Raw genomic sequence first — 13,592 nt, 5'->3', positions numbered from 1 at the left:
TATAAAATTTACGGAGGTAATTTTCTTCTTGAATTTCTTGTTTATTCAGAGTGCGAAGATAAAACTTGTTTAGGTGCTTAATTTATAATTGCAAGGTATAGAAAGTTGCACAATCTTACATTTTTATAATATTTTTCCAGAAATTTTCCAAGAACTTTAGGTAAAATTGCGAACTAAATTATCTAAAGTATGGGGACGAAAATATTCATAAATTTACCAGGAAATTCGCAATTTATCAAAGGAAATTTGGCAACGCCTGAAGGTTCATACGGCGTTTTTCCTCAGCACGGCAGTACGGGCTCATTCGGAAGTGACAGCGTCGCTTTCTCCTAAACGCACCCTTGACCCGAGAAAATACACCACTTCTTTTGCTCGAAGGGGGGAGGGGGGGGGGGGGGCTTTCGCTCCCAATATGAATTTATGATTCACGAGAGCTCCTCGGAGTTTATTATCATTTTGATGTTTGCCCCCTTCCGCGGAGTCATGCCCTGATAATGCAGCCCGAGCCACGGGGAGGCAGCGCCGACGAGGGTAGTTCGAAAGGGGTGGAGGGGGAGGGTTGGGGGTGCGTGGAGCGCCGGAGCTAAACCAATGGAGCGCAGATAAAACACGCATCCCCCGGATTAAAAGCCGAGTCCCATCCACTCTCAGAAATAGAATTAGCTCGAAGGAGAGGAGGAAAAATAGAGCAGATAGGCTTGCCGGTTTTAGAGAATTTGTCGTCTCCCGAACGAAGGAGCGTAAATCAATTCCAGGGTTGTCAAATTGACTCAAACTTTCTCTTTTTTTTAAAAACGACCAGTGCAATTTTTATTCAAAATTTTGCTGATTTTTGCATAAAATCTGAGGGAAAATCAGTGAAATTTTTAGGTAAAATAGTTTAAGATTCTCCTGGTTAGCATAAAATGGACCACTAGACAAGGTACGAATTGTGGGATTCTGATACATGTTTCTTAACCAGAATTTCACGCAGAACACGATTCGTGCAACGGAAATGACTGAAACCAACTCCTAAAGAAGATATTAACGTTTTTATTTTACACTGGTTACGAGGAATTTCGTACTGCCCGCTGACAAGAAACTCAAAGCTCTACGTGAGTCAAATCGCGCACTACAACGGTTTCAGCATCAGCAAGCTTCTCATCGAGCGATGCTCATTTCCCACCATGTGTTGTTCAAATTATAAGTAATTTGCTGTAGCTGAGCCAAAGCGTCAAGATCGCGGTTGCCAGATTTTTATATCGCAGAGACGTTCATGATAACGTTTAGCGCGTGATGTGAATCACGTAGAGCATTGAGTTTTCATGAGCGAGTGGTTTGAATTCACGCACTTAGAATCATTAAATATCTTCGTAAGGAGTTGATTTCGGTAATTTTCGTTGTGCGCATCGTGTTTTACGTGAAATTTTAGTTGAGAAGCATGTATTAGAATGCTGAAATTTGTACCTTGTCTATTGATCCATTTGGAAGAGAACATTTCGGCGTCTGTAGGACTAAGAAACATAACTCAATTCCAAGCGTCAAATTGACTCAAACGATTGATTAATTTACAAAAATTCACCTGTAAGTGTGCAAGTTTTATCCAAAGTGTTGCTGGTTTTTGCATAAAATCCTAGGAAAAATCTGAGACATTTTCAGTCAGAAATGTCCAAGATTCTCCTAGTTAATATACGATTTTGAAGAGGACATTTCGTCGTCTCTTGGACGAAGGAAGGTAACTCAATTCCTAGCTTGTCAATTGAACAATTTTACACAAAAAATGAACAATTTTACAAAAATGTACCTGTGCATTTTCATCCAAATTATTGCTGATTTTCGTGTAAAATCTGAGGGAAAATCAGTTACATTTTCAGTTAGAAATGCTCGAAATTCTCCTAGTTAATATGCAATTTGCGAGGGTACATTTGGCAGCATTGAGATGGAGTTACGTTATCTCGTGCGGGAAAGGTTTGGTAAAGAATCGATTTTTAAGGTGTTCGTCGTGAACACCCTGTCCGATCCCTCCATGAGCTCAAAACACATATCAATCTATGTATCGCAAAGCACACGCCGCGCTACAGGTTCCATGATCAAATTCCTCTTTGAAAGTTTTTCAAAAATTCCCGCAATCGGAGGCACTGCCTCTCAATTTTCAAGAAAATTATCATTTCTGAATTTTAGCGACAATTATGGACTAAAATTCTTAGAAAATTGCCCCATAAATTTTTACGCTGAACCCATCCATGGCCTCATGGGTATACTACAATCTCAAGTAAAGAAATGATTTTAGGGGGTCTTGGATTCTTTGAGATAAGAAACTTGGTCACCTCTCGGACTTTCTGAAATTCCCCTTTAACATTTCGAAATATTCGAAGTTATGGCTGAATTCAGCTGAGATAATTAATGGGGCTAGCCACTTTGATGAGTCATCTGAAATTTTTTGATACATGCCCTTTTTTGGATTCCAAAACACACTTAAAGATTTTGGAGTAAAATTCTGTGCTGAAGTCTTTATTGCGCCTAAAATCCTTGAGTGATATGCGCGCGGAGCGGAATATATACTCCTTATCGAATGACCAACTTTATTGCGGGGCAGAATCTAACTCTTTTTTTAGAGTGTTATGCGATTTTCTGCCGTTCTAAGGAAATTTGCTGTACGAACAATCGACAGTTGCCAAATTCCTATTGATCACATACGAATTTTCAGGGAAACTTGAGAGTATTTTCCGTCCAATTTTTCCGAGAATTTTCTCCGTAATTAGATCTGCATCATTTGAAGGTTTCAAGAGAAAATATTCATAACTGTCCTCAAAAATAAACATTCTGTTGGAGGAAATTTGTCAACTCTCGAATGTTCATACGGCGTTTTACTCTAGTACGGCAGGTCTATGGTGTTAGCAATACCACTTCAAATATATCACTCTTGGGGTTTTTACGCACTACAGAGACTCTGCGACTGAATTTCGCACCTCGAGTTTTATCAGTGCAAGTCCAATTCTTAATTGAATCAGTGAGTTCGAAAACACACCAACTCGGGTTTTTTTTCGATTTTCACTTTTTTGCGGTTTAGTAACACGTATGGATTGAAGCATTTGCACGCAAAAGGAAATTTCGAAATTGCAATCGAAAGTGCTCGAAACAGCGACGGGAAAAGGGAAAAATCGAAGTATTTCATTGGAAATACCAATTTTTGGCCATTTCAAGGGAAACGGGTGACCATCCGATCTTGCGGTTTTCTTTTTTCGGTTCAGTATACCTTGTACCAACAAGTTACACAAATATTCAAGCGTTATCCAGGTCGAAAAATATAAATTTTCTAGGGCAGACTATGAAAAATCAGTATCTGAAAGTCGGCAAGATAACGAAAACACACCAACTCGGAAATTTTTAAACGCTTAATTCTCCGTCATCAAACATGGTGGATCGATTTTAACTTGGTGCTTTACAAAGTCTAAGAACTTGTCCTTTGACACCAAAAAGGGTTTTCTTAAACTAACTATTTCACCCGCTGTGCGCAGTTTTAGGTGTTTCGTGAACAATTTTTTTTTTCCGAGTTGGTGTGTTTTCGAACTCATTGATTCATATCACTGTCGGGGTTTTTGGGCGCTACGTAGACTCTGGGACCGAATTTCGCACCTCGAGCTTTATCAGTGCAAGTCCAATTCTTAATTGATTATTGACGAAGAGAAAGAACGCGATTTTGGAGTCAACTCCTTTATTTCACTATCTAATTATTATATCCATAAATATAAACAATGAAGTCGAATCCGTGACTCCGCTGCGATGTGAAGTGGATGCTGACGTTCTTGGCGCCGATGCCCCCTTGGGTGAGGTACGCCCAACCCCCGTGACCATTGGCCTTCCTGTCCAGCACCTGCAGGAAGTTGATTGTTTTGTTGTTCTTCACGCCCGTAGACGGGAACTTAATGTCCATCTCGACGATTCGGAACAATTTCGCAGATTTTTTCGCGACGTCAATGTGGATTAGGCTGGAACAGCGGGAGAAAAACAACATGGAATTAAGTCAGCGAGCTTTTGAATCCTTTATATCAATACACGAAGCATGTATCATTTTTTCGGTGTTTCAACATTTTAACTACGAATTTATTTTTTCGAAGATAAACACTGGAAAAAAACACGGTGGATCTAGAGTCCAGACTCTTGGAACATTGACAAGAATAAGGACTCTTGATTCAATCGGATTTTTGCTTGAATCAATAGGAAATCCGCTTAATCCGCAGAGGCTTGGTTCTTGATTTAAGCTAGATTCCGATTGAATCAAGAGTACTTTTTCTCGTCGATGTTTTTAAGAGCCTGGGCTCTAGATCCAATGTTTTTTTTCTCGGGTGAAGCCAACTTTATAGTTGAAATGATAATGAAAGCAAGGCCAAAAAGAAGGAAAGTAGACTTAAGGTGGTTCGATGGACGCCATATTTTGTGTCAGAATGGCATGCGATATATCGCATCAATTGGTTCCATTTTTTCAGCTACTCGTCATTTTTCTCCAATTTTGAGATCGCAATTCTGTTGTTAGGAGAGCAAAGCACTCACTCATCACTTTTAACAAAGAAATTCAACGTAAGAATGGCGTGGTTTTTTTTAGAGAGAAAAAATCGCATTCGATACTGATATCGAAACTGGACTCTAATGCGATATTTTCTCTCTAAAAAAAACACGCCTTTGTCGCGTTGAATTTCTTTGTTAAAATTGGTGAGTGCTTTAATAGTCTCCTGACAACAGAATTGCGATCTCAAAATTAGAGATAAATGACGAATAGCTGAAAAAATGGAACCAATTGATGCTATGTATCGCATGCCGTTCTGACACAAAATACGGAGTCTATCGAATCACCTTAAGTCACAACCTTTCGAATCCTTTATACCAATACGATAAGCACGTATCATTTTTGCGGTGTTTCAACATTTTAACCACGAATTTATTTTTTCGAAGATAAACAAGCCAACTTTATAGTCGAAATGATAATGAAAGCAAGGCCAAGTAAAAGAAAAGTAGACTTAAATTAAAAATAAAATCGCTAAAAATTTAAAAACTTTAGTCGCACTATCGCCGCTAAAGAGGGAGGGCAGCGAACCCTCCAAAACGTCACTCGGGCAAATAATTAAGTAAGGAAATATTGAGTTTTCAAATTTTTAGCAATTTTATTTTAAATTTTATAGCTTGAAATTTTTTTAGCATGTTCTCCGAACAGAGAAAAAAAGGTCAAGGAAGTTTCCAAGAAGTTACGTTGACTAGTTTCTCTAAAAAAGTGTCAAGTTTAGTATGGCAGGGAGTCTGCAACATTGCAAAAGGACATACCGACGGTGAAACTACCAAACCTTGTATCTCGTTTGCGGTGTTTAAAAATCTACGCTCACATTTTGTTTTTTTGAAGTAGACCAAATTAATATCATTCCTTGAAATTTTCACGGAATTTTCTCCGCACAAAGAGGAAAAATCACAGAAATTTTCAAGACTGGATGTTAAGTAGTTTTTCATTTAAAAAATAAAGTATGACAGGAAGTCTGCGACGTCGCAAACCGAGATACGTGGTTTGGTAGTTTCACCGTCGATACGTGTTTATGCACTATGGTCATCGATGTGACTTGGAAAAGAGAACTTATTCCGACATAACACCAGGAAAAAAATAGATTCGTTGACATAGCTCTGATAATGCTCATGTATGCCAGGATTTACCTGCTTTTCTTTTTTTACTTTTTCGGTACCAATAATTTCGATTTACAATGGCGTCCCAGTTAGCACATATAGCTCCTGGGACGGAAAGATGTGTTACCACGAAGAAAGTAAAATTGGACGTATTTCTGTCAAACGGAACTAAGCGCCATAGGGTGAGGAAGGTAGAGGGGGGCTTGGATGGTTATAAGAATCTTTGTCCAATGTTTTTGTGTCCAATTTTTTTTGGTCCATTATACATTTTTGTCCAGTAGTTAGTTTGGTCCAAAAGAAAATTTGTCCTACCTTTTTTAGTCCTCCTTATTACTTTGACCCATACATACTTATATGTCCAATGAGCAGATTTTATTTTTGTCCAATTGAATCAGTGAGAAAGGAAACGCACAAACTCGAAAAATGAAAATAATCAAGACACACACAAAACTGCATATTAGGTGAAGGTTGAGGTAGAGGGGGGCTTGAATTGGCGGCGGAACCGGGCGTCTGGCTCTTTCCGTCCTGTATACTCGCAATGCTTTTCGATGGCGCTTAGTTCCGTTTGACAGAACGCGGTATCCGGCATTCTAAATTCCTCAAAAGGAACTCAAATTGGCGCCTAGTCCCATATGACAGAAATACGTCCAATTGGACGTATTTCTGTCAAACGGAACTATGTGCATTCAGGCATGAGCCCTGAGACCCCCAAGAATATATGCATAACAGGGCTCACTTCATAATGCACATAGTTCCGTTTGATAGAAATGCGTCCAATTGTAACCACGACTAGACATTGACAATTCGGTGGACGCCGCGCCGGTGTCTAAGTATGAGCACTGTAAAAGCACTGTTTGTTCTCTGCGTGCATGACAGTGGAGACATTGTCAGTCGAGTAACTTCTGTCGAGTCAAAATTTTTAATTTTAAGATTTTGACCAAAAACGCTTACGGTGATTCGATAGGCGCCATACCTATTTTGTGTTACAACGACGTGCGATGTATCGCATTGATTCGTTTCTTGTTTCCAGCTTCTTGTCATTTTTATCGAATCTCGAAATCGCGTTTCTGTTCTTACGAGACTGAAGAATTCACTCACCAAAATTGACAAACCAACCAAACGTAATAAGGGGAGGGTTTTTTTTCAGGGGAGAAGTATCGCATTCGATACTGGTATCGAAACTGCACTCGAATGTGATGTACTCCCTCTATAAAAACCCTACCTTTATTGTTTTGAGTTTTTTTTGTCAAATTTGGTAAGTGAATTCTTTAGTCCCGCGACAACAGAAAAGCGATCCCGAAATTTGATGACGATGGCAAGTAGCGGAAAATATGGAATTAATCGATGCGACATATCGCATGCCACTCTGACACGAAATATGGCGTCCATCAAATCACCGTAACTTTACACCGCACCGTCTAGAATATTTGACTCTTTTTGTATGAAATCCGTCCGTTCTTTGCGCTAAAGTCTTTGAATCGTGCACTGTTTGGAGTAAATACCTAGTTTAATCCGTTTTTATCATAATAACAAGCCTGTTTACACTAATTTTGAGGAAAAATACAGTGATAAATGCGCAATACCTGTCTCCGTATCGCCGCTGTCCCAAAATCAGAGAATGGTTTTTGCCTTGGACCTCCTCCATATGCTTGAGTCCTGCATGCTGATGAACGATTGGCTCATATTTGTAGGCTGTGTCTATGTTGTGGTCCTCTGCATGTTTTGTGACGTCAGATTGAACTGCGGCTACGAGAGTCAACGCTAATGCCAATGCTAGTTTCGTTATCATTTTGAGATTACTTGAGATCCTGGAAAAAAAACCATGCTTATGAAGTAAGAGTTAATCTAGTTAATTACATTTTCGAACTGGATGGTTTCACGTGATCTTATTGAGTTTATTTAGGGAGACAATTCACACAACGAGTCTGTCTTTAAGAAATTTTGCACAGAGGACAGAGGCAGGCAACTGAAGTCATTCAGGCCTCGAGGAAACTCTGAAAATGATTTTTTTTTTGCATAAATTTGGAAGATACGTATAATCATAACAAAATAATGCGACATATAAGCTGATGAATATTCCCTTTGACAAGTTCCTACAATTTTTGGTTTGGAATTCAAAACTTCAATGTAGTAAATCTTTAAAACCCCTCTCTCTAACGATTTCAGAACACAATTTACATTATTGGTACAATTTTAAAATATTTTTATTATTTTGATGAAACAATTTATTACCAATTTTGACCGCGTCAACACTTTCGTCAAAAATGACGGCCTTTAGCGTGAGATCAGGCAGTTTAAAAGCCGATTGGCAGTCAAATTTTAATTTCAAATTGATCAAGTGAAGTCAATATCATTTATGAAACTAAAATTAAAGAACGGAGGAAAATATACAAGTTTTTTTTTTTTTTTTTTTTTTTTTAAGACAAAAATCGTCAAGAACCTATTTGTTAGTTAGATATAAATTGATCAGTTGGCTCATGATCCACTGGGAAAAAACACATTGGATCGAGAGTCCAGACTCTTAAAAACATCGACAAGAAAAAGTACTCTTGATTCAATCAGAATCTAGCTTAAATCAAGAACCAAGCCTCTTAATTTAAGCGGATTCCGTTTTGATTCAAGCAAAAATCCGATTGAATCAAGAGTATTTTTCTTGTCAATGTTTTCAAGAGTCTGGACTCTCGATCCAATGTGTTGTTTTTTTTTTTTTCCAATGAGGCCCATCATTATGATTACTTACAAAGAAAGATGGCGCTAAAAAGCCGGAAAGAAGCTGATAGGAAATTAAGTTAGGAACAATTAGTATGATCACTGTAACGTTGTAACTATTCTGAGAATGGAAACAGTACTGACCTCTGCTGTATTGATCGGGTCTTTTATTGATCGAAATCGCTCTACAAAACCTCCCAAGATCCTCACGTCTGATACGTCAAGATGATATCAGGCACTCGACAATCGCTGATTCAACTTGCACTTCAACACATTCGAGAACTTTTCGTCTATTGCTACCGAGCATGATTCACAACGAGGCTTGACATTTCGCCTGTGTAGTATGTTCATTATATAATATCGCATCTATGACGTCTTCGATTTTTTTTGTAACCAATGCTGCCGTCACGCACCTAAAAAGGTAAAACTTTTAAGGTGATTCGATGGACGCCATAATTCGTGTCAGAACGGTATGCGATATATTGCATCAATTGGTTCCATTTTTTCAGCTACTCGTCATTTTTCTCCAATTTTGAGATCGCAATTCTGTTAAATTGGACGACATTTTTTAAGTACATATTTTCAGTGGAGTTTTCTATGTACATGCGTAGGGGGTGGGGGTGGGGGGCGGCACGGACATACTGTTCCGCCAATGAACTTCAGTGAGAATTTCTAGATTATTTCTATTATTCTATATTTCTATATATTATTTGTTTTTCAGAAACTTAGAAATAAGTTTTTTGTAGATTTTCAGTTTTAATTAAAAAAAATGACCTCAGTTTAAGGCAGTCAGTTTGATTTTGCCCTGAAATTTCAAAATTGTCCTCTAAGTTTGGACTATTACGATGAATCTTTGATTTTGCTGAACACTGATGCACGGCAAACAAGAATGAAGGTATTTTGCGAATTCAGTCACAAATAATACACAAGTATGAATTGATATAAGACTTGTCTGAAAATTGTCCTTGTTGTCTCGGGTGAAAAAATGGATTGACCCACCCGAAACTTATTCGTGTCTTTGGTTCTGAAAGAAGTAAACGGACGGGACATATTTTTCGACAGGCATCTTAATTGGTCTTTCCCTGTGCACTGCCTTTTTTTGCTCGGAAAACTTTTTTTTCTCAAGAAAATTTGATTTTCTTATTTTTTAAAAAAAGAGAGTCGGTTGCTTGGAAAAACTACAGTTATTTCCCGCTTTAGCAGAAAAAATAGGTTGGAACCACCTAATCAGCCACCAAATAAAATAGTATCCCTTGGTTCTCCTGAACATCAAATTCGAATAATTTTGCGATCGGTATGGTACCTATGGTGTGGATTAAACTATGCGACTACCGGAAAAATCCGTTACGAGAGAGAGCGAAGAAACCCTTAATAGATGCTGGTATTGTATGCATGTTTTACTGCTGAAACGGGAACCTTTTTTCTATCATTCATCAATTTATTGGAACCTTTTTTCTTCGGAAACCCCCGATTTTTTAAGAAAATGTCAATATCTCCGATCGAACCAAACTGAAAGAAAAATTGAGGTAATATTTGAAATCAGTGCTAAAAATCTACGGTAGATCTACTTCCCCTAACTTTTTCGCGGATCAGAAGACTTCTCTATTTAGTGACAGATGCGATCAAACATATAAACTCCGAAAATAGGAACGGTGCTGAACATGGAGCATGAAGCATTGGCTGACTTTTTGACATTATTCACTGAGAGGCAAGATGAGATACATAAAAATACCCAATCTCCAAATAGATAACTAATGCACGGATCGTATTTTTTGGTTTACTAGTCATAGGCGTATCGTATCCGTCCTATTTCCTCTTAAAATTTCCAGTGGAAAACCACCGTTTCATTTCTCATGGTTTTCTGTGCCCTTTCAAGAATATCATCCAATAAATTCATGCAAAAATTAAGGGCAATGCCCTCCTAAATATTTAAAATATGAGCTAAGAACTTGAAATGCCGCCATCGAGTACTACACTGGAAAACAAGAACACACTGGATAAAGAAAAAATACTCTTGATTCAATCGGATTTTTGCTTAAATCAAGAACCAAGCCTCTTAATTTGAACGGATTTCCTTTTGATTTAAGCTTAAATCTGATTGAATCAAGAGTATTTTTTCTTGTCAATGATTTCAAGAGTCTGGACTCTACACCGAAAAAAATAATATGCTGTTTTAGCATCTAGGATGTCAAAAATGTGTCTGGTGATCCCAAGATGCTGCCTTTACTGCCCCCGCAGTTAATTTTACATCCTGTGAATGCAAATTCAACTGCGGGGGCAGTAAAGGCAGCATCTTGGGATCACCAGACACATTTTTGACATCCTAGATGCTAAAACAGCATATTATTTTTTTCGGTGTAGATCCAATGTGTTTTTTTTTTCCAGTGTAGTTCTTTTTTTTTAATTTTGCCGTAGTTATAACCTATGGTAAAAGAATTGTTTTTACAACCCAAAAGGATGCTTGGAATACTTAAACATGGTCTATGCTCGATTTTATGAAGATTCCCAGATCCGAAATAATAGAAATAAACTCACGATAACTTCTTGCATTATTATCTAAATTAGGTCTCAGTTTCGATTTCAACGAAACCCTTTTAACCGATTATTATTCATACTTTAAAATTAGAGCGAAAAGCAAGTCATGAATACAAGTCATTCATTAAATTATATGAAGAACTAAAAGTTTCGAATGAAACAAGAGTCGAGCTCTCCGCTCTCTCACGAATAGGTCTCGGAATTAAGGTTTCGTCTCTCGGAACGAACAAATTGTTTTCATAAGCTTTGTATATTTTTTATTGTATCTCAATGATGTCATCTTTTGCTCACCTCGCGGTACGAAAAAAGCTTCTTGTTGTCTTTTTTCACGCGTTCTCCTCTCCTCCCCTCCCTCCGCCTCCTAATTCCTCCCTCTGGACCCTAATCTGCCTTTATAAATTTCATTTTCACTCCAATTTGCATCCGGCTTATTATTCATTCCTAAAGAGTGACTTGAACAACCGGGAGAAAAGCGAAAAAAAAGAAAGAACGAAGAAAAAGATGGAACGGGTGGGATCCGGCATGAAAATCTGCGACGTCCTCTTTTCGCCGCACGGTGGATCGGGTCTGTAGGAGAGGTCGGACAGAATTCGGAAACTTTTAACGCTTGTTACTCCGTTTTTATACAACTTTGATGCTTTGAAAGTGGTTACATTGGTTTCCTCGTGAAATGGAGATGTTGCATGTGTGAGGAATTTGCGATTAGACTGTTGATTTTTACGTAAAAGTTTGCGAGAAACACGATGGTGCCACTGGTTTTCTCTGAAATCAACTCCCAAGCTCAAAAAGAGCTCTCAAATTGAGGCCAAAATGGAGGGGATATCCTACGCTATCCTGAGAGTCCACCTCTACATCGAGACAAACTCTCTATGCAAAGATAGGGAGCAAATACATTGACAGGGCTGCCACTTTATTCGGGGAATCTTAAACTAAAAAAAATGGCAACCCTGCTAATGTATTTGCACCCTTTCTTTGCATGGAGAGTTTGTCTTGATTTAGAGGTGGACTCTCAGGATAGCGTGGGATATCCCCTCCATTTTGGCCTTAACTTGAGAGCTTTTTTGAGCTTGGGAGTTGATTTCAGAGAAAACCAGTGGCACCATCGTGTTTCTCGCAAACTTTTATATACGTAAGAATCAACAGTCTAATCGCAAATTCCTCACATTTGCAACATCTCTATTTTCTTCTTTAAACAACTCTTGAAATTTAAATTGTTCCGGAATAAACATTAAAATTTCAGTTTTAGTCAAAAATGCCACGTCCAACCTCTCCAATTGGCTCGATCCACTGTGCGCCTTGCTCAGAAAGAACGTCGTATGGATCTCCATGCGTTGCCTAATTTCCTCCAACAAAATCTTATCTTCCGAGAAAATGTATCATTATTTTTATTTGAAGTGAAAATAAGACGGATGTAATGAAATCGTGAATACAATAAAATTGATTTTTTTTTTACGGAGGAATTGTTGCTTGATGCTTTCCCGGAAATTTTACTGAATTGTATTTCGTGCTGCCGATAAAATTCAGTGAAATTTTCAAGCTGATTCAACCACCAATTTCTCTGTTAAAAAATAAAATGGCGGTAGAAATGTTTAAACGTCGCATGGAACTTGTGATATACTTTGGCCGGAAGGGGTCGGTATATATCAATGGCCCAAGTGCAGAATCGCGTACATGGAACTTGTGATATACTTTGGCCGGAAGGGGTCGGTATATCAATGGCCCAAGTGCAGAATCGCGTACCTGCGTTTGTAGACTTCCTTTCATACTTCACATTTTCTTTGAAAATCTAGTCAATGTAATTGCTTGGAAACTTCTTTGATTTATCCTCTCGGTTAGCCGAATATTTTGTATGAATTTTGAAATGTGAAGTTTACTCGTTTCTCCTCGAAAAAATGAAATGGTTGCGGGTATTTTGAAACACCGCAAAATACATACGTGATTTCGCACTTTAGCCGCATCGATATGAAAAATTAGGTACATAATAATTTGATTTAATTTTGCAAGAAGAAACTGCTAGTATTGTAATGCCATAAATATTTGGAATGTAACTCCATTCTGAGGCTACAAACTTGACTACATAGAGCAATTGAACTGGTTTTAGAATACGACTGCGTAGTTGCTGTCCAAAACTTTTCTAATTTTTAGGAGAACATTAATTTCATGTAATGAAAAGCAGAATCAGAGTTTGCAGTTGAAAACGCCAAACAATTTTCTAGGAAAAAAAGTACGACTCAAGAGTGGAAATTCCGAAGCGTTAAGTTGATTCGATGGACGCCATATTTTGTGTTGGAACGGCATGCGATATATCGCATCAATTGGTTCCATTTTTTCAGCTACTCGTCATTTTTCTCGAATTTTGAGATCGCAATTCTGTTGTCAGGAGACTAAAGCACTCACTTACCAATTTTATCAAAGAAATTCAACGTATTAAAGGCATGGTTTTTTTTTAGAGAGAAAACATCGCATTCGACACTGAAATCGAAACTGCACTCGAATGCGGTATTTTCTCTCCAAAAAAACCACGCCTTTATTACGTTGAATTTCTTTGTTAAAATTGGTAAGTGAGTGCTTTAGTCTCCTGACAATGGAATTGCCATCTCAAAATTGGAGAAAAATGACGAGTAGCTGAAAAAATGGAACCAATTGATGCGATATATCGCATGCCGTTCTCACACAAAATATGGCGTCCATCGAATCATCTTAAG

At 38.0% G+C, this 13,592-nt stretch overlaps 1 protein-coding gene across 2 annotated transcripts; it reads right to left on the bottom strand.

Moving 5' to 3' along the window:
- Positions 1 to 3,677: 3,677 nt before the first annotated feature.
- On the bottom strand, positions 3,678 to 8,629 carry LOC109030919 (probable salivary secreted peptide). Of its 2 annotated transcripts, none has more exons than XM_072304000.1 (3): positions 8,497 to 8,629; positions 7,227 to 7,451; positions 3,678 to 3,968 (listed from the first exon to the last, which is right to left on the bottom strand). In XM_072304000.1, the coding sequence occupies exons 2-3, from the start codon at positions 7,430 to 7,432 to the stop codon at positions 3,707 to 3,709; spliced, it is 468 nt and encodes a 155-aa protein (XP_072160101.1). In that variant the 5' UTR covers positions 7,433 to 7,451; positions 8,497 to 8,629; the 3' UTR covers positions 3,678 to 3,706. The 2 variants fall into 2 exon arrangements, with proteins under 2 accessions (XP_072160101.1, XP_072160098.1); XM_072303997.1 differs by having other exon boundaries at positions 8,384 to 8,541.
- Between the last annotated feature and the right edge of the window lie 4,963 nt (positions 8,630 to 13,592).

The sequence above is a fragment of the Bemisia tabaci genome, chromosome 9 (assembly GCF_918797505.1).
Source record: "Bemisia tabaci chromosome 9, PGI_BMITA_v3".
In the NCBI taxonomy this organism is placed as follows: domain Eukaryota; kingdom Metazoa; phylum Arthropoda; class Insecta; order Hemiptera; family Aleyrodidae; genus Bemisia; species Bemisia tabaci.
This window is presented reverse-complemented; position numbering and strand designations above follow the sequence as displayed.